The sequence below is a fragment of the Protobothrops mucrosquamatus genome, unplaced genomic scaffold, assembly GCF_001527695.2.
Source record: "Protobothrops mucrosquamatus isolate PMUCROS unplaced genomic scaffold, P.Mucros_1.0 scaffold_23, whole genome shotgun sequence".
Taxonomy (NCBI): Eukaryota; Metazoa; Chordata; class Lepidosauria; order Squamata; family Viperidae; genus Protobothrops; species Protobothrops mucrosquamatus.
Window position 1 is genome coordinate 1,074,100 of NW_015386099.1, and position 20,180 is coordinate 1,094,279.

Below are 20,180 nucleotides of genomic sequence, written 5' to 3' on the forward strand. Positions count from 1 at the left end.
CGGGCCTGACCTAAGGAGGATTTTATTTAGGGACGATTTTAAGTATAATTTTAATTGGAACACAGCTTCGAATATTTGGTTTTAATTTGGTTTTAGAGGGGTTTTTATTTTTATTGATATGTGTATCTGTTTTAATATGCTGTGCACCGCCCTGAGTCCTGCGGGAGAAGGGCGGTATAGAAATTAAAATAATAATAAAATTAAAATAATAATAATAAATAATAACTGCTTAGAGAGGGCTGTAAAGCACGGTGAAGTGGTCTAAGTGCTATTGCTATTAGCAAATTAGCATTGATGATGTTACCTAGTTTGGTAATGAAACATCTGCAAGAAAACTACCAAGTTCAAAGAGCACTTGGGATCCCTCATTTCAACCTGGAGCTACAGATATGCTCCTCTATCAATATACTAAAGGGGAAGGCAGCTAAGAATATTTCAGGGTATGCCCTGATTCTTGATAAGAACGAGGAAAGAGATTTTTGATTGGAGAAGAAACAAAACAGAGAAAAAAAATCATTTCCTGTCTGACCAGACAGGATTTGCTTTCTTTGATTTGCTGTGATGGAAGACGACTTAATTTTATGTGTTCTTTTACACATACCCAGGCTCCAAGAAAGTCATACCCAGTTGTACGGCACACATAAATTTAGAGTCCCTTACCATTCTATTTTGTAATTTCACTGGGCCAGTTCTTCTCTTTCCTATGTAGGGACACTATCAATTAGTCTGTGGTTTGCTTTTCTTTTTTTTAAAAAAACTAGGCAATATAGGTAGTCCTCGAAGTACGACCACAACTGAGCCTAAAATTTCTGTTGCTAAGCAAGGTGGTTGTTAAGTGAGTTTTGACCCACTTTATGACCTTTGAACAGTCACTCAGCAAATGGTTGTAAATTGAGGACTCTCTGAGCAGGGATCTTCAAACGTGGCCCTTTTATGACTTGTGGACTTCAACTCCCAGAATTCCTCAGCCAGACACGCTGGCTGAGGAATTCTGGGAGTTGAAGTCCACAAATCATAAAAGGGCCAAGTTTGAAGACCCCTGGTCTGTAGTAACAGGACTTGGTCTCCTATGTTAAATTGCTTCATCTTCTGCCCTTGATTTTAATGTTTTTTCTGGTTTTCTCTGGCAGTTGCTAAATGTTCCTGGGCAAATGTGTCCCAGGGCAGCACCTCTCCCAACCTTTTGGGCACCAGGGACCAGTTCCGTGGAGAGAGGTTTTTCCACAGACCAAAGGCGTGGTTTCGCATGCTGCCTGCATCCCATGGATGGGGCTTCACTTGTTTACGTGGACCATTGGCCTGTGCATGATAAGGGACCTTGGAGTCTTCTAGTCCAACCCCTGCACAAGCAGGAGACCCCATACCATTCTGAACAAATGGCTGTCCAATCTCTTCTTGAAAATTCCAGTGTTGGAGCAGTAACAATTTTTGAAGGCAACCTGCTCCACTGGTGAATTGTTCTCATCAATAGGAAATTTCTACAGTAGGTTGTTTCTATACTTGATTAGCTTCCATCCATGGCTTCTTGTTCTGCCTTCTGGTGCTTTGGAAAATAGCTTGACTCCCTCTTCTTTGTGGCAGCCCCTCAAATATTGGAACACTTCTATCATCTCACCCCTAGTCCTTCTTTTCACTAGACTAGCATACCCAGTTCCTGCAACCGTTCTTCATATGTTTTAGCTTCCAGCCCCCTGATCATCTTTGTTGCTCTTCTTTGCTCTCTCTCAACATCTTTTTTATATTTATATTTTTTACCATTCAGTTTACTTATAATTATGTGGACTGTGTATATATGTTTATTTCTCTTCTGACATGTTCTCATCGTATGCTAAATTAATAATCAGAGAACCACACCACTCTTTCTCCAACAGGATGACTGGGATGTGGAAGAGTTTATCTCAAAAACCTGCATGGGCAGGTTCCTGCATCATCCAGCTTTCAAGATTCTGTTAGCGACTCTTGTAATTGGCAACGCCATCGTCATTGCTCTCCGAACAGAGCCAACATTAGAAGAGGTTGGTATACTGTGCCTGGCAGGAGAACTGCTTCCTGCTAAAATGTGGGAGGTGGGAGAAGACCTGTGCTTCTCCAGGGACTGTCCTGTGTCTTCTGATGATCCTTGGACTGCATAAATCCTCCCAGCCCCATTTTTGGGGCCACAAATGATACAGAAATTTGATAGCAAAAGATCGCTCTCAGCACTGCAAGTTTGAAATGTTTAGTAAAGACTCAACATAGGTGACCTAACCTCCTCAAGCTAGGCTGCATTAACAGAGGGATAGAATCAAGATCACATGAAGTGTTAATACCACTTTACAATGCCTTGGTAAGGCCACACTTGGAATATTGCATCCAGTTTTGGTCACCACGATGTAAAAAAGACTCTAGAAAGAGTACAGAGAAGAGCAACAAAGATGACTGGAGGCTAAAGCATATAAGGAAAGGCTGCTGGAATTGGGTATGTCTAGTTTAATGAAGAGAAGGATGAGGGGGGACATGAAAGCAGTGTTCCACTATCTCTGCCACAAAGAAGAGGGAGTCAAGCTATTTTCCAAAGTGCCTGAAGGTAGGAGAAGAAGCAAGGGATGGAAACTAACCAAAGAGAGAAGCAACCTAGAACTAAGGAGAAACTTCCTGACAGTTAGAACAATTAACCAGTGGAACTACTTGCCTCCAGAGGTGGTGAATGCTCCAACACTGGAAGTTTTTAAGAAGAGACTGGACAGCCATTTGTCTGAAATGGTATAAGGTTTCCTGCCTGAGCAGGGGGTTGGACTCGATGACCTCCAAGGTCCCTTCCAACTTTTATTATTATTATTATTATTATTATTATTATTATTATTATTATTATTATTATTATTATTATTATTATTATTATTATTATTATTATTATTAACATGTTTATTTTGATTTTTTAAAAAGAAGTTCTCCATAACTTTCCCAATGTAATAAAACAGTAAAACACATGGATCCCATGAGCTGGCAGAAAATCTTATCCACTGCCATCCTGGCAGGCTGTTCAGAAATGTGCTCATTACCTGTAAAAATAGTGCCCATCCCTGCAATAAGTAAATAATGGATGGGACCGTGACTAATTAGTTGACCCCCTCCTCCTCCCTGTGCTTCCTGCTCCCCCTCTGTCCATCTTCTAATTTATATTATTGTACTCCCCTTGTGTATTTTTATTGTTTCAATGCTTTGCTATTGTTATGTGCACATTTTTAAATTATTTTTTTACTGTTATAAGTAATTTTACTGTTATAAATATATATTGTCTCATTCCGCTATATATGGAATGAGACAATTTGGCATGGCAAGCTCGGCGTGGTTAACTCACCATTGCCAAGTCGCTGCAGGACAACCCCACATGGCCAACTGGCTCCAGGGACAACTCGCCATGGGTGGCCCGGTGCTCAACATGGCGGTGGCGACAGGTGTGAAAATGGGAAGCTCCTGGCTGCTATCGTCGCTCCGCGCTCCATCCACCCACTCACTCATCTGCCTGCCCAGTTCTCCCTCTGGCTGCCCACAGCGAGTTGTCCCCGTGGTGAGTTGGTTGTGTGGAATTGTCCTGTAGTGGCTTGGCGGCAGTGAGTTGGCAGAGGTGACTCGGTGGTGGCGAGCTGACAGCGGTGAGCTGGGCATGCTGAGTTGTCTTAAATCTTCGCCCAGAGTAGCCCAATGGTGAGATGGGTGGGAAATAAATTTAGCAATTAAATAAATAATCAGCTTACTGCTCTATCCTGGCCTCATTAGACGCATGCAGATATAAGCATTATCATGCAAATGAGGTCAATACCCAAGCATTAAAGGCAAAGTATGAGAACTTTAAAAAAATGTTATAAAAATGGAGGCATGCAAATCTCTTTTTGTTTTTCTTTTCCTTGCACAGAAGTACTTTGGCTTATTCTCTGCCATTGACACGATTGTGCTGTCTTTTCTGATCTGTGAGGTCATTCTCAACTGGTACTATGGATTCTGTTTGTACTGGAAGGTGAGAGGGCCAAGGGTTTTGTCTTAAGGCTTATTCCAAAGAAACCTTATTCAGGCATTGAAACGTGGTGCAAACAGATACATACAGGTAGTCCTCAACTTATTCCCATAATGGAGCCCAAAATTTCTGTTGCTAAGCGAAACATGTTAAGTGAGTTTTGCCCCACTTTGTGATTTTTCTTGCCAGAGTTGTTCTTGCCACAGTTGTTAAGTGAATCATTGAAGTCGGTAAGTTAGTAACACGGTTGTTAAATGAAACTGTCTTCCCCATTGACTTTGCTTGTCAGAAGGTCACAAAAGGTGACCCCATGACCTTGGGACACTGCAACCATCATAAATATGAACCAGTTGCCATCTGAATTTTGATCACATGACCATGGGGATGCTGCAACACTTGTAAGAGTGTTGGTCCCAAGTCACCTTTTTTCAGTACTGTTGCAACTTTGAACGATCCCGAAAAAAATGGCTGTAAGTCGAGGACTACCTTTAATGTCCCTCTCCCTTGTTGAAAATTTTACTGATGATATATATAATGTCAGAGCGTGCACAGTCTTATTGCACTGAGATAACCCAGGAGAAAACATAGTAAACAGTGGTCTATATTAAATGGTGGTTTATACAATCTACAATATCATACACCAGGAACAATATACATACACATGGTAATACAGCAGGATCCAACACACAGCAGTTACAGCAAGCAAACGGAACAGACAGACACTCCAGCAAAAGCCTTCCCTTTTATAGTCTCTTAAAGGGATACAGACCCTGCTTGCTCGTAAAGAGACACAGACCCTGCTGAGTCATTCCTATCATTGCATCATCCACCTTATATTACATTACATCATACACCTCACATTATACAAGCTGGTTAGCTGTTAAATTATTACCTTGACACATAAGATATTTGCTCTGCTGTAACCCACATGTGATAGAGTCTTGGCGCAGAGAAAGAAAATTCTGCATATTTGGTAGCCTCCTGGCTATGAGCATGGAATAAATCAACTCCCCTAAGATCTTCTTAAGAAATTATATTTAGATCCCTGGTGTTGGATTACTCCTGCCTTCCTTCCAATTTGGATCTGAAATTCCTAAAATTGCCTTACTTCCGGACTACAGAATTTGGAGAAACTTTATCCTTCCATATACCTAACCTTCCTTGTCTTTCAAGAGTTTGTTCTCTCCCCTAAACAGGATGGCTGGAATATCATCAATTTTTGTATTGTGTTGTACCTATGCATCGGTTTGATCATTCCTCTATTGGAGAATGAGACAGTTTTTCGAATGGTCAGGTAAGCACATAAAATAAAAAGGTAAGATGAGCACTACTGGATCAGGCCAAAGATTTGTTTAGTCCTTGTTTTGTGTCATCCAATGCTCAACTCAATGTATCTGGGAAATTCATAAGGACAGATACAAAAACGTGCTTATTTCTGCTTTTTGGAATTTTAGATGTAGAAGGAGGATAGAGGGAAATGTTCGAACATTTCCAGTGAGCCATAACAATTGCAGCTGTGTGTGAACTCAAGGCCAATATTAGATAAAGTTTTGGCAGGCTGAGAAGTTGAGCCCCGTTTTGGATTAATTGGTGAATGTGATTTATGACAGCTTTTCTGGGGTGGGAATTGCAACTTTTTACTTTGGATCTGGGGGAGGGAACTTTAGTCTTGGGTTCAACTATGTAAGTGCCAATACTTTGTTTCCTGAATAAAATGTTCTTTAAGGAAGAAATCTTTGCCTTGAAGTTCTTTTAATTGGTTTCATCTATCGGAACCATGACAATATTATTGTGTGAATTTCAGTGAATGATCTACTGTGTGACCCAGATTAGATGAAATATTAATGCCACATCTTCTGTTAAACTAGTGTCTGTGCTTCCCTAACATTGTCCTGGTAGCCAGTTTCACCTTAATGGTTGGATTCTGAAATATGTCCGTTGACTGTGCTGGTTGTGACAATGGGTGCTGAAACCCAGAACATCCAGAGGGCATTGGATTGGGAAAGAATGATTTAAGATCATCCATTCCTTGGAGCTGTCAGCTTTATATAAATGTACATGGACACATTTTCCATTTTTCCTTCTAGAGTCATGAGGCTGATACAAGTGTGTAGCTTGGTTAGTGGCCTGGCAAGAATGATCCAGGTGATCTTGCAGTCCATTCCTGACATGGCAAATATCATGATCCTACTTTTTGCCATCATGCTGGTAAGATGCCTTCATCAGATCTCCTCTCCATACCCCAAGCTAAATTCTTTTGTTTGGAAATGAACTGACAATGAAAAAAAGGACCAGAGGTGACATGATAGCAGTGTTCCAATATCTAAGGGGTTGCCATAAAGAAGAAGGGGTCAACTTATTTTCCAAAGGACCTGAAGGCAGGACAAAAGCAAGGGAGGGAAACTAATCAAGGAGAGAAGCAACCTAGAACTAAGGAAAAATTTCCTGACAGTGAGAACAATTAATCAGTGGAATGATTTGCCTTCAGAAGGGTCAAAATTAAAGGAGTCATCAGAATCGTTACATTCCAATGAATGGTCTAAGTCCAACTCTTCTTGAGTTCCATTAACCCTTATCTGGTGCCCATTTAGTATTGAACTATGGTTGACTAGATTCTTGTGTGTAGGCTTGACCAATAAATCTTCTGAACTACTTAATGTAATTAATTGAACAACTTAATATATGGTCCGGATTCTTCGCACCTGGCAGAAGGTATCAGAGAGGGAGAAAAAAATGGCTCTTTAACTTTGCTATTAATTGCTTTCTTCTGCCTACAATGCAGTCCTTAGCAGAAAAAAAAATCGATGTCCTTCTCCTAGCATGGAAAATAGTCTGAAGAATGATATGGTTATTTCAGATAGTCTACAACAGAGGCCCCCAACCCCCACCGCTGTGCTGTGGCCTATTTGCAAGTTGAGCTGCGTGCCCATGTGCACATCGGCCTGCCACTCATGTGGCCCAGTTTCCCTCTTCCCCCCGGTGCTGGGCTGCGAAGCCACAAAAGTTGGGGACCGCTGGTCTACAATGTTCTCTTGTGATTTTCCAGTTCAAGGGGGAAACTGTGTCCCAGAAAACAGATATTTTTGCACCATTCTCACTGTGTATTTTTGCAGGTCTTCTCTGTGTTTGGAGTGACTCTCTTTGGCACCCTTGTTCCAAAGCATTTTGGGAACCTGGGAACGGCTCTGTATTCCCTTTTCATCTGCGTCACCCAGGATGGATGGATTAATATTTATAATGATTTTGAGTGAGTAAAATCTTTTTCTACATCTATCTATCTATCTATCTATCTATCTATCTATCTATCTATCTATCTATCTATCTATCTATCTATCTATCTATCTATCTATCTATCTATCTATCTATCTATCTATCTATCCATCCATCCATCCATCCATCCATCCATCCATCCATCCATCTATCTTCATCATCATATTTTCACACATTACAGATGGTCCTCATCTTATGACTGTAATTGGTCTGGTCATAAGTTGTTGTGGTCATAAGTTAAGATATCTTGTGACCTGACTTGATTTTATGACACTTTTTGCGGAGGTCATTAATGGCACAATGGGGTCTCTATAATTACACACACACACCTCAGACAACTTCCTATTAGTTGGAGAAACGAATTACAAAATGGTTTCAACTTGGAACACTTATGTCAAAAGATCAAATGAAATATAAGCTTCTGCTGAAGTCATCACTTCAGATATCACTGCTAACCAGATGAATACAAGGATAAAGTAGTTCAATGAAAGTGAAGTGAAACATGACTCAAGAAGCCCTTGAATCATAAAAGTGCCCCAAAGGACTCAGTGTTCATGGCTGGCTAGCACTCCCTTACCTAAGATTACATTTAACCAAGATTAGAATGTGAAATAAATTTTCACCCAGCTTCCATCTTTTTTTGGGGATCACATGGCTACCTTTTGCATCTGCTGTGCAGTCCTTGGAAAGATTATACTGGATTTAGAACATAGAACATAGAATAACAGGGTTGGAAAGGACCTTTGAGGTCTTCTAGGTCAACTCCTTGCTCAAGCCAACGACTCTGTACCAGGGGTCCTCAAACCTGGCCACTTTAAGACTTGTGGACTTCAACTCCCAGAATTCCCCAACCAGCCATGGCTGGCTGGGGAATTCTGGGAGTTGAAGTCCACAAATCTTAAAGTGGCTAAGTTTGAGGACCCCTGCTCTATACCATTCCAGACAAATGGCTGCCCAATCTCTTCTTGAAAATCTCTAGCTTGCCCACAACTTCTGGATTGAAGCTGTTTGGCTGATTCAGGGGTGTCAAACTGCCGGCTCGCAGGCCAGATGCGTCATCCAGAAGCCACGCCCACCCCATTGCCGGCAATGGCAAAACCGTCCCGATACGTTGCACGACATCACATGACGTCACAAGTTTGACATGTCTGATTGATTGTTCTCACTGTCAGAAAAATGTAGGTTGGATTTCTCTTTAATGATCTTCCACCCATTACTTGTCCTGCCCTCAAGTACTTGGAAGAACAAGTCAATCTCTTCTCTGTTCCAGTTCTCCCTCAAGAACTGGAAGACTGTTATCACATCTCCCCTAGTCCTTGTCTTTGTTAGACTAGACACATCTAGTTTCGTTCATCCTATGATTTAGCCTCCAGACCCCTTATCATCTTTGTTGCTCTTCTCTGCACTCCTTTTAGAGGCCCAACTTTTTTTGGTATCATAACGACCAGAATTGGAGTGAATTTAATTTAAGGATTAAATTTAAGAAGCATTGGAAAACCCAGCCAATGTATTTAGTCTGAAGGAATCAAGTGCAACTTGATATATGCAACTTTCTTCTCCAACAGAAAGGAGGGTCTTTGTGGCCATACTTATAGTCCCCCATCCAGCCTTATCTCTTGGTCACCTCCCTGTCCATAAAGATAAGGCTGGTCCTGAGCCCCAGGAGGGATGAACAAGCCTGACTCAAAGCCATATTACCTTGAGATATTTACAAAAGGCTCCTTTAATGACTGCATGTCTTCTTTCCCTCACAGACATGAAGGTAAAGCCTTAGAGATAGGTGGGGCCCTCTACTTTTTTATCTTCATCACTTTTGGGGCCTTCATCTTTGCAAATCTGCTGGTGGCTGTGGTGACAACCAACTTGGAACAATCTATGGCTGCGTATCATGAGAAGAAGCAATTGAAAACCAATTTTCCTTCCCTTGGAGGCTTTGCTGGATTTGATGTGAGTTTGTAATGTCAAGACTTGGGGAAGCCAAGTGGGAAAAAAAGCACTGCCTGTAGGGCAGTATGCCTAGTGTCTGGACCCTGAAAATGGCACAGGAGCTTGCAAGGGCCAGATCAAATACATTATATGTAGAAGCCGCTCATTCAATAGAGGGGCAGCCCTACTTTATGGTGTTTGGATGAGTTGAGGGCTGCCTAATCGTATGGATTTTTGAGCAGGATGGCACCGATGATGACTTCACTGCATCCCAGTCAGAAGCGGTGCATATAAAGGAAGTTATTCAGGGAACACCCATGGTCCATCATCAGGAGTTGCTCAGCTTTGGCAATTTGGCCAACTTGAATGAGACAACTTGTGAAGATCTCTGCCTTGTCTTGGAAGCGATCCATGAGAACTTAAAGGAATATCAAATGATCAGGGATGAATTGGACCAGTAAGTCCTACCATTCCTTTGCTTTTTTCCCACCTTAGAATGGAAGCTATTCTAATGTAGCCAGCTAGCAACAGTTATCTATAGTGCAATCATACCACAACTTGATTACTACATTGAGATCTCTGTGGAATTGGACACATCATGACCTGCAAATGCAGTAATTATATTTAGTTAATTGCAACATGAAACTTAGTTTATGTAAACCCAGATTTTAGGTTTAATTTTATTTAATATTTTTACCATTAGCTCTCATGGTAGGAAGTTGGGATATGAACTGGAAAAAAAAATAACAGTAATATTCTTTCAAATATATAACTCTACTGGGCACTTAATTTCCTTTTCTATATAAAATTCCTTTCCTTCCTTCCTTCCTTCCTTCCTTCCTTCCTTCCTTCCTTCCTTCCTTCCTTTCCTCCCTCCCTCCCAAAAGGGGACATGAATTAAAAAAAATAACAGTGACTTCCAAATATATAACTGTACTGGTCATTTAATCTTTTCTATCTAAAATTCCTTCCTTCCTTCCTTCCTTCCTTCCTTCCTTCCCTTCCCTTCCCTTCCCTTCCCTTCCCTTCCCTTCCCTTCCCTTCCCTTCCTTCCCAAAAGGGCACATCTTAGTATATAGACATAAATTTACAAGGTTTTTTGTGCCTTTCACTCCTGGCAGCCACCTGGACTAGTCCCTGCTGATGTTTTTGGGGGACAAAATTCCAAAAGTGATTGGCCATTGCTGCCTTCTTTTTAGGGGTGAGATGAATACTTCCCCTTTGCTACTACACACAAGGAAGGAATGGCAGAAAAATAAATGTAGGACGATAATCTATCTTTCACTAATCTAGATTTAACATGAGTTTTTAATCTTTAATTTTCCACTTTAGCTCCCAGTACAAATAGAGGGGATGATCAATTACTTCACCATGCTGTTCCCCTTTGGTCTTGAGAAAGGAAAGGAGGGCTGGGGCCAACCTCACATGGGGTGTGTGTAAGATGTTACAGAGGGCAGGAGCAACAGCAGAGAAGGCCCTCCTCCTGGACCCCACCAGCCAGAATAATCGGGCTGACGGGACCCATAGCATGCCTCCTCTGCTGGCATGATGGGAATGAATTCCCTCTCATCCTAGGGGGTGGAGAGAGGAGAGAGAGGGGTCTGGGGAAGGTTCAACACACATCTGAGCTTGCTCCAAGGGGAACAGGACCACGGCCAGCTCCCTATGTGTATATTCAGGCCAGGTCTCTGCCGAGCAAGCTTGTTGTGTTCTTTTTGCCATGAACTCTAATTAACTGAGTTAGAAGTCATGCTGGTAAGATTAATTTCTGTTGCTCAAATTCTATCTCTTTTGTAGACATCTTCACATTATAAGGAGCACATGTGTTGATTCCAACTGACATCAGAGTTGTTCCTAGCAATGGAAATGGAACTGAGAGATGTTACATACTGTAGATGGTCATGGACTCATGGGGAATGAGTCATAGGAGAGGGATTAGACGGTCTACTCTAGACATGCAAGTCTATTTTAAAATGTCAAAGCATTGCTCAAGGTTACATGCTACTTGGTGCCAATGTAATTCGTGGAAATCATCCCTAGGTTTATTTGATTTTGGACTTTGATCTCCATAGAATAGTCCAGGAAGTGAGGTCCCTCAAATTCAATGTAGAGCAGGAGCAGGAGATTGTGCTACGAAACATCCGTGGGGCAAACATTTCAGAAACAATGATTGCCAACAATACCATTTATGCAAAGACTGGTGATGTTCTGTCTACGCTGATGAACCTGGAGAAGGTAGAGTTTCAATCCTATGTCGAATGATTATATTGGGAGCAAGTAATTTACCCATGGTCAAGACGCATTGTTGAACAACTGAGACTACACAGTACCTACAGATAGTTACTGAATTAACTCAGCTTCTAGATGTGTGCATGTGTTGTACCACACATGAGTTCAGGGGGCTGGAAAACTGAAACCAGAAATTCACATGATATACAGAAAGTCCTTGACTTACAACCACAATTGGGACCAGAATTTCGGTTGCTAAGCAAGGTGATTGTAAAGTGAATTGTTACCCAATTTTACTTTTGACATCTTATTAAGCAAATCACTGCAGTTGTTACATGAATCGTGCAGTCATTAAGTGAATCCATTTCCCCCCCCCCCCATTGACTTTGCTTGTCGGAAGCTGACTGGGAAGATCCCAAATGACAGTCACGTGACCCTGAGATATTGCAACCATCTTAAATACATGCTGGTTGCCAACCACTTGAATTTTGACCAGAAGGATTCTTGACAGACACTGTGAGGACCAGTTGCAAGTCACTTTTTACAGTGCCACTGTGACTTTGAACAGTCACCAAAGAAATGGTTATAAGTCAAGGACTACCTGTACTAACTTACCTCCCGAGTTAGTGCTAACCAGCTATAACATTGTGCTAATGCAGGCACTGGGTTTATATTTTACTTGGTTCAATATATATACTTTGTCCTATACTGCAGAGGTCCCCAAACTTTTGGGCACCAGGGACTGGTTCCGTGGAGAGAGGTCTTTCTGTGGACAGGAGGGCGTGTGTTTTTGTGTGCTGCCTGCATCCCACGGATGGGGCTTTGCTTGTTTTGCGGACTGGTTGCTGGCATGCCGTGGCCCGGTACTGGTCCATGGACCAGGGGTTGGGGACCCGTGCTATACTGTACTGTATATAGTTTCTAGGAGCTCAGTATGTTGCATGAACACAACCATTGGGGCTTCAGAATAAAAAATGCAATTATAATTTTCATGTATATCATCTTGGATCCCTTGCTCACCTTTTTTCCCTTGGGTATCTTTCTTACACAGTCACACTTACTTGATAGAGAGTACCAGAAAGGAGATGTAAAATCAGCAGCCATGAGAGCCTTGCGACAGTCTGCAGTAAGTAGAAGAGTGGGCTTGGTTGCCCTGCCTGGGTTCAATTCACATTGGCACAGGCTAATGTGGGGTGGTGGCCAGGACTCTCTAATTCTATAATGACCACATCTTTGTGTTCAGTTCCTAAAGCAGTGATGAAATTCCCTTTGGTGCCTGGGGGCTGCACCTTATTTTTGGGGGGAGAAGGAAGGCCATGGGCATCTTCTGGGGGACAATTCATGCCACATGTATCATCACCTCACCTCACCTCACCTTACATTATTTCATTTCATTTCATTTCATGCATGCATCCATTCATGTCCTATAGCTGCCCAATTCCATCAAGTGACTCTGGGCTTCTACGGATACCTGTGGCAAAGGTCACAATGGGTGGGGAAATAATTCAAAGTGAATAATGCACTTGTGGGATTTTTGGGGGGGGGGAATATTTTTTCTCTTTTTAAACCATATTGAATATACTGCAGTGCTTGCATTACAGATGTTGTATTTTCTGTCTCAAAACAATGGGAAAGATGAATGATTGTGGTCAGGAGCTTTTGTGGGTTGCAAAAGAAGATGGGACTCTGTACGTGCTGGTGAGCGTAAGGTTTCATCCAGGTCCTGTTCACCAAACAGTATATGGAGGGCATTAGAACTCAAAGGGATAAGGAAGATACACTTCACAGTAAGTCCTGACATCTCGTGTTCTCTGCTTTTCCTACCCTGCAGCTGGACGAATCTACAATAGGCCGCCGACAAACTTTGGTAAGAATATTGGACTGACTTTGGGGCTATTTTTGCCTTTCTCCTATTGGTCTGCAAAAAGCCCAATGAAACTGGTGACACAGCAGATCAGAAGCTGTCCATTTTTCTGCATCCAGAGGCAGATGAAGTTTCAATTAAGCTGATTTATTGCTAGAGGCCTATGCTCAGGAATCTTTTCAACAGTTAGCACCTGGTTAGAGTTAGATAAAGGGAGGGCTGGGCTTAATTTGCTTGTGGCTATGTAGGGATTCTAGGCTAAGCCCTTTTTTTCACCCCTCCCCCAGGTTTTGCCATTCCTTCTCCCATAAGAAATGAATGGGTGTTTGGTCAGTTGCTGCTGATTTTCCTTACTGAATTTTAGATTTTGTAAGTCACTTGGAATCACAAGATAGAAATGTGAGGCATGCACTTTTTAAAATTAAAGGATGATGAATGGATGGATTTTAGAAAATGTGCATGTAAACTTAGGAAAGAGGTGAAATAGGAAGTAGTATTTAAGCCCTGGATTCAGCCACCCAGACAGCCCTTCCAGAGAAGTCTCATTTGTACCATTCTTCTTTGCCACTTGTCCATTTCATTTTCACTGTTTCTCCCTTCTCTAGCCAGCAAAATTCGACAAACAACAGAGGAACTCGGTAAGAGTTTCATGGGGTGGCTCTCCCTTCAGCCATTGTGGGAGAGATGCACCACGCTTAGATCCAGAGGAAATGTAGTCTTTCAAAATAGACGTTCCATGCATGTTCATGACGACACGGGGATTTTTCAACTTGTTGAGTTTCATTCACTCCAGCTTGAGAACACTGAGCATTGATTCACTAAATCTTTTATGAATAAAAGATAAGGCCTGTTCTTGGCCTTTAGAGGAGCTCTAGGGTCCCTACTTGGTGTTTTGGGGTGAGGAGGGATTCCTCTTCCACCTCCTCCTATGGATTTCTAGCTTATCTTTCCCTGAGAAGCTCAAGGTGGCTTCATAGTCCTAAACCCTCCCATAACCAGCTGTGAAACAGGTCGAATTGAAAGAGTGACTCTCTAAAATCACTCATGAGTTTCATGGTTGAGGCTGACTAAAACCTGGGTCTTCTCGCTTCTAACCTAACTGCATCACAGAGCCTCTCAGGGATTCACATGGAGCTTCAGGTATGCACTCTGCTTTACAGACTCATGCCAAAAGTCAAAGACATGGATTGAAAGCATTCTCATGTGCAGTGGTACCTCGGTACTCATTGTTAATTGGTTCTGGGAAGCGTGATGAGTACCAAAAACAACGAGTACCAAGCAAAATTTTCCCATAAGGAATAATGTAGTGAGTCACAAGGCAGCTGCCACTGACAAGGTCTAGCTTGTGGGTTGAGCACCAAACAAACGATGAGTATGGGAACAAAATTTTCATGTCAAAATGTGTTGACACCAAATTTGGAGTTTCAAAGCCGTTGAGTACCAGGTTACCACTGTATATAGTGGACAGAGAAGAAGGAACAAAGGAGAAAGCTTCCCCTTTGCATCTGCCATCCCAAGCTGGTACCTTCTTAGATGTGTTGGACGATAATTCCCAACATCCTTAGTTCCGATATGGAGGATGCTTTCTTGATGAAGACATAACCATAAACATGAATTTGAACATCCCTTCCTCTTTTTCTCTCCTGTTTGCTTCTGCTCTTAACATTTGAGTTTATAGAGTGCACTTAACCCAGTTAAAAAGTTGATCTGTTTCACTGATTTGTACAATGCATTAACACACTAAAAATGTACCCAAGATTAAAGCTAAGTATATCAGGTCGGACAAAAGACAATCTGTATCCCAACTGTAACACAGCTATGCAGGTGGTCCTCAACATACGGCCACAATTGGGACCAGAATTTCTATTGCTAAGCAACGTGGGCCTTATATAAGTCGTGCCTGACTTGCTGACCTTTTTTGGTGCAATTGTTAAGCTAATAACTGCAGTTGTTCGATGAGTCACTCAGTTGTTAAGGAGAATCTGGCTTCCCCATTGACTTTGCTTGTCCGAAGCCAACTGGGAAGGTTGCAGATGGCATTCACATGACCCTGGGACATTTCAACTGTCCTAAATACATGCTGGTTGCCAAGCGGCTGAATTTTTATCAGGTGAACGTGGGGATTCTGTAATGTTTCTAACTGTGAGGATCGATTGTAAGTCAGTGCTCAGTGAATGTTTGTTTGTCGAGGACTGCCTTAGTTTTATTGCAATGCTTGATACTTTGTTTTTGTAGGTGCCAGGAAGCTATCCAGAAAAGGTCCAGATTCGTCGAACAACTTTGGTAAGGAGATAATAGCAATATATCTAGGCATGTATATGTCCCTCAATAGGTACATATCCTCACACATATACAATCTTTATTGTTCAATCACTACATTGTGTCCAACTCTTCATGACCTCATGGACTGCAGCACACTGGGGCCCCTTGTCCTCCCGTCTCCCGGTGTTTGTTCAAATTCATGTTCATTGCATCGATGACACTATCTAACCATCCCATCCTCTGCCGTCTCCTTCTCCTTTTGCCTTCCATCTTTCCCAACATCAGTGTTTTTTTTCCAATGAATCCTCTCTTCTCATTAGGTGGCCAAAGTATTTGAGTTTCAGCTTCAGTAACTCTCCTCCAAAAGAACACTCAGGGCTGATTTCCTTTAGGATTGACTGATTTGATCTACTTGCAGCCCAAGAGACTCTCAAGAGTCTTCTCCAACCCCACAGTTCTAAAGCACCAATCTTTCCATATGATTCAATTCACACAGCCATACATTATTACTGGGCAAATCATCGCTTTGACTATACGGATCTTATATACAATCTATTCTCTGCAAATCTCTTAATGTTGTTTGGCTCCCCTTTTGCATGTTTGAAGCGGGATTTTGAAATTGGATATACTATTGAATAGTGTTTTAGTTGATGTCCAAGGTAGTAAACAACCACACAATCCCCCAAAAGATGGCGGAATACTAGGGACATCATTGGCTGAAAAAGAGAAAGCTCATTATCTTGAAAGAGGAGGAGGAGGTAGCAAGAGATGCACTGATGATGTTACTTAGTTTGGTAATGAAACATCTGCAACAATCAAGCTCAGAGAGCACCAAGGACCCATGAATAGGGCCATCTCCAATTTTTGGTTATAAACACAATTCTTTCTTCTGCACCGAGTACCTGGGTGGTGAAAGTGTTGACAAAGGGATACTGTAACACAATTACAATGTAACAGGTATTCTTTAACAACTCAAGTTTCCCTACTCACTATTTCCCATCTTTCTCTCTGCTAGCCTGCAGGAATGACTCAACGAGATACCTTGCAGTCAAACATGGTAAGATTGCATGAGGGGAATAGTATTTTTAAAAAAATCTGGGGGCTCATTTTTTCCCCCTAAGCATTGCAGAACATGGCAGTAGCAATAGCACCTGGACTTATATACCACTTCACAGTGCTTTACAGCCCTCTCTAAGCAGTTTAAAGAGGCAGCATATCGTCCCCAACAATCTGTGTCCTCATTTTACCAACGTTGGAAGGATGGGTGGCTGAGTCAACCTTGAGCTGGTGAGGATTGAACCCCTGGCAGCCGGCAGAATTAGCCTGCAATACTGCATCCTAACCACTGCCCCACCACAGCTTTTATTATCCTGATAATAGGAGGATGTCATCAGACATGGGGCCACCTTTGTGGCTGTGTGGAAGGAGGGGTTTGTGGGTGATTTTTGCCCTTTTACAAATAATCCCTAAAATAATGCATCCATATTCATAGTTAAAACTATTAAATTTCACCAAAGTTGGACACCCCTGATCCAGTACGTCCTCCAGGTTAGAACCACCACCTGATTTGTATCTTCTTCTTTTGTCTGTCCTTCTTTAGGATGAAAGTTCTATGGATTCTGGCCAAAACAATGGAATGAGTGCAGTAAGTCTCTAGACTTGGATTTGGCAACCCTTGGCCAATGTGTGGCTTAAAGCAGAGGTTCTCAACCTTTTCTTCACCATGGACCCCCTTTAAATACCTTTTGTGGCCACGGACTATGGCCATGGACCCCCAAGACTTAAGATTTAAATCATAACATTTCTTCAAGCCTTTGCGAACCCCATGATGGCATCACAGCCCCTCAGGGGTCTACAGACCACAGGTTGAGAACCACTGGCCTAAAGCATAAGTTGCATCCATTAAAAGTGGCCTGATTTTTCCATTGGAGGAGCAGCTAATGAGTAAAACGGGTACCCCAAGCCCCTGTAAAGCTGAAAACACTGATTTTGTCTTGTCACCCACCTGGAAAACACAAAAAGGATCCAGCTTTTCATCCATGTCCACATGAATGATGCCAGAACACCTGGGCCTATGTCCTTTGTGCTTCTCAAGTCAGGTTGTCATGCAGGCACCAAGCTGAATATCTTCCTCACCTTTATGGGAATTTTGTTCCCTTTTATTCAGTTGTGTCCAATTTGCAGAGACTGTGTGTGGTTTACGTGGCAAGGTTTTTCAGAAGAGGCTTCCCATTGCCTCCTTCTGGGCCTGAGACAGAGTGATTGGCCCAAGGTCACCAGCTGGCTTTGTGCCTAAAGCAGAACTAGAACTCACAGTCCCCCAGTGTTTAGCCTGATGTCTCAATCTCTATATCAAACTGGCTCTCTATAGGAAATATATTAACTTTATTCAAAATCAGAACTGACCACAAATTTCTGTTTTCTCTGCTCTTTCTCCACTCTAGCCTCCTCCATCTAGAGCGTCTACAGATCAAAGCCAGAGATACCCAGACAGCCTGGTAAGACATTAGAAGGGTACCGAAGATAGTTGATATTATCTAAAATCATATTTCCCACTTATGTTGTACTTTCTGATTCCCCCTCCCCCAGTCTGGAAGTAGCGAAGACAAGAATCAGTACAGGAAGAATCAGTAAGTCTCCGGATGTTTATATAAAATGTAATTTCTTTGAAAATCAGAGTGGCAAAATAATTTATCTTTTGTTTTCTTCTCCCTACCCTCACCCCCAACCAGCTAGCAAGCAATCCAGACCAGAAGCACTGAGTGACCCAGGTAAAGCTTTAAAACCTAGCTGGAGAAACCAGCATTTGCATCCTTGCAGGGCTGACAATGAGGAATGCTGGGAATTGTAGTACAGCAACATTTTGAAGGCTCAGAGACCATTTGCCAGTGGTCTTCAAACTTGGCCCTTTTATGACTTGTGGACTTCAACTCCCAGAGTTCCTCAGCCATCATGAGGAGTTGAGGTCCATAAGTCATAAAAGGGCCAAGTTTGAAGACCCCTGCTCCCAGGCGCTTGTTGGAAAAGTTCTCTTTATTCATAACCAGGCAGGTTATTCAGTTCTCTTTATTCATAACCAGGCAAGCCCTGCTGATTTTTAAAATGTGTTGTGGCCAGAATGGAAACACTTAAAAAACAACAACTCCCAGAAGCCATCTTTGATGTGCAACCCTATAAAGTTGTGGGATTTTAAACAATCCAATTCTGCCTTAGCATTATTTGTGGTTGGGCTTGTTCAACAAACCATGGATTAGCCAGTTTGGTATAGTGATTAAGGCACCAGGCTAGAAACTAGGAGATGGCCAGTCACTTTCTCTCAGCCCAACCCACCTCACAAGGTTGTTGGGGGGGGGGAAGGGAGAGGAAAAAGTATTAGGTGTGTTCACAGCCTTGTTATTTCTAAAAAAGCTTAAAGGTGAGATAGAAGTAAATAAATACAATTAACCCCTGAGGTAGGACATGGCTGTGTTTGCAGGACATACCCAATGATGGGGTTATCCCAGTCTCTCCATTTGCATAACCAACTGGACCCCAAGCTAATCAAAAGGCAGTCCTACCAATTGTATTTGTCCATATATGAAGCTGGGTTAATTTTAATCTTGGCTGGATTTTATGGCTTATGTTAATGTTATATCAATCCAGTAAAGTTTATGATTCAGTTCCTTGTGCAAACACCAATAGGCTAAATCAGCAACTAGATTAAGAATACTGCGCAAATGGGGTCGGTTTTCTCTCTTAAAACCATCAAACAATTTAGGGGAGATTCTCAGGTCACATCCTGATTCATTGGTGTCAATTTACATATACGCTATTAAAGGCATCTTTCGATCATTTGATATTTTCACTCTTCTTTAATTAGATGGCATCCGGACCTAGTGAAACAAGCTTTAACGACTTTAAAACAGGATTACTCAAAAATGGCTATCCCAATTTAGTCGGAGCTTTCCTGGAGAACTCAAATTATGGCAAATTGATATTAGGAAATATATTTCTGTAGCTATTTAGAAATGAGGTCATCTAGATTATTTCATCGAATGAAATGGATTAGTTTATGAATCCATTTAAGATTATATAAGCTTCTCGACTAACATAATTTATTTCTTACTACCTACAGTATCCTGGAAAAACTGGTGTTTGAGAAGAGATACATCTTTAATGAAGACCTCAATTTATTGTATTATTTCAGTTTCATTTAATTGCTTTGCTCTGATTTATCTGACTAACTTGCAAATTGCCTTAACAGCTAAAGATACATTTATTATAAAAATGGAATAAAACAAATTGAAATTACGTAACTTCTAATTTAATATCTAATAAGGACAGTAGCAGCAACATTCTAAAAACAAAGGATAAACCTAAGTAGGTGCTTGTAAGTTATTAATTCACTTGGAGATTTTTTTTTAAAACCCAATAAACAGTCTTCAAAGGTATCAAAGATAATATTCAGCCTGGTACTGAAAAAGTGGGGGAAGTAGAAAAGTGACAGCAGTCATGGGAAGCTATGTCTCTGGAGGCCATGTCTGACAGGGATCTGGAGATTACGCTCCTTTGGGTTCAAACCAGCACTTTAGCTCGGTTAAGACATGCATTAAGCTAGGTCTTTCATATTTGGGTTACAAATCTCAGAACAAAGCTTCA

General features: G+C 41.7%; 1 protein-coding gene across 1 annotated transcript in view; it reads left to right on the forward strand.

Moving 5' to 3' along the window:
- CATSPER4 (cation channel sperm associated 4) overlaps window positions 1–18,176 on the forward strand; it is a 19,603-nt gene extending 1,427 nt beyond the window's left edge. The window contains exons 3-15 of the mRNA XM_015832062.1: window positions 1,872–2,015; window positions 3,893–3,994; window positions 5,188–5,285; window positions 6,079–6,199; window positions 7,105–7,238; window positions 9,016–9,208; window positions 9,430–9,644; window positions 11,260–11,422; window positions 12,468–12,542; window positions 13,886–13,918; window positions 16,558–16,599; window positions 17,987–18,040; window positions 18,132–18,176. Coding sequence (XP_015687548.1) covers window positions 1,872–2,015; window positions 3,893–3,994; window positions 5,188–5,285; window positions 6,079–6,199; window positions 7,105–7,238; window positions 9,016–9,208; window positions 9,430–9,644; window positions 11,260–11,422; window positions 12,468–12,542; window positions 13,886–13,918; window positions 16,558–16,599; window positions 17,987–18,040; window positions 18,132–18,176 — 1,419 coding nt within the window. The remainder of the gene's footprint in view (window positions 1–1,871; window positions 2,016–3,892; window positions 3,995–5,187; window positions 5,286–6,078; window positions 6,200–7,104; window positions 7,239–9,015; window positions 9,209–9,429; window positions 9,645–11,259; window positions 11,423–12,467; window positions 12,543–13,885; window positions 13,919–16,557; window positions 16,600–17,986; window positions 18,041–18,131) is intronic.
- Window positions 18,177–20,180: the final 2,004 nt, after the last annotated feature.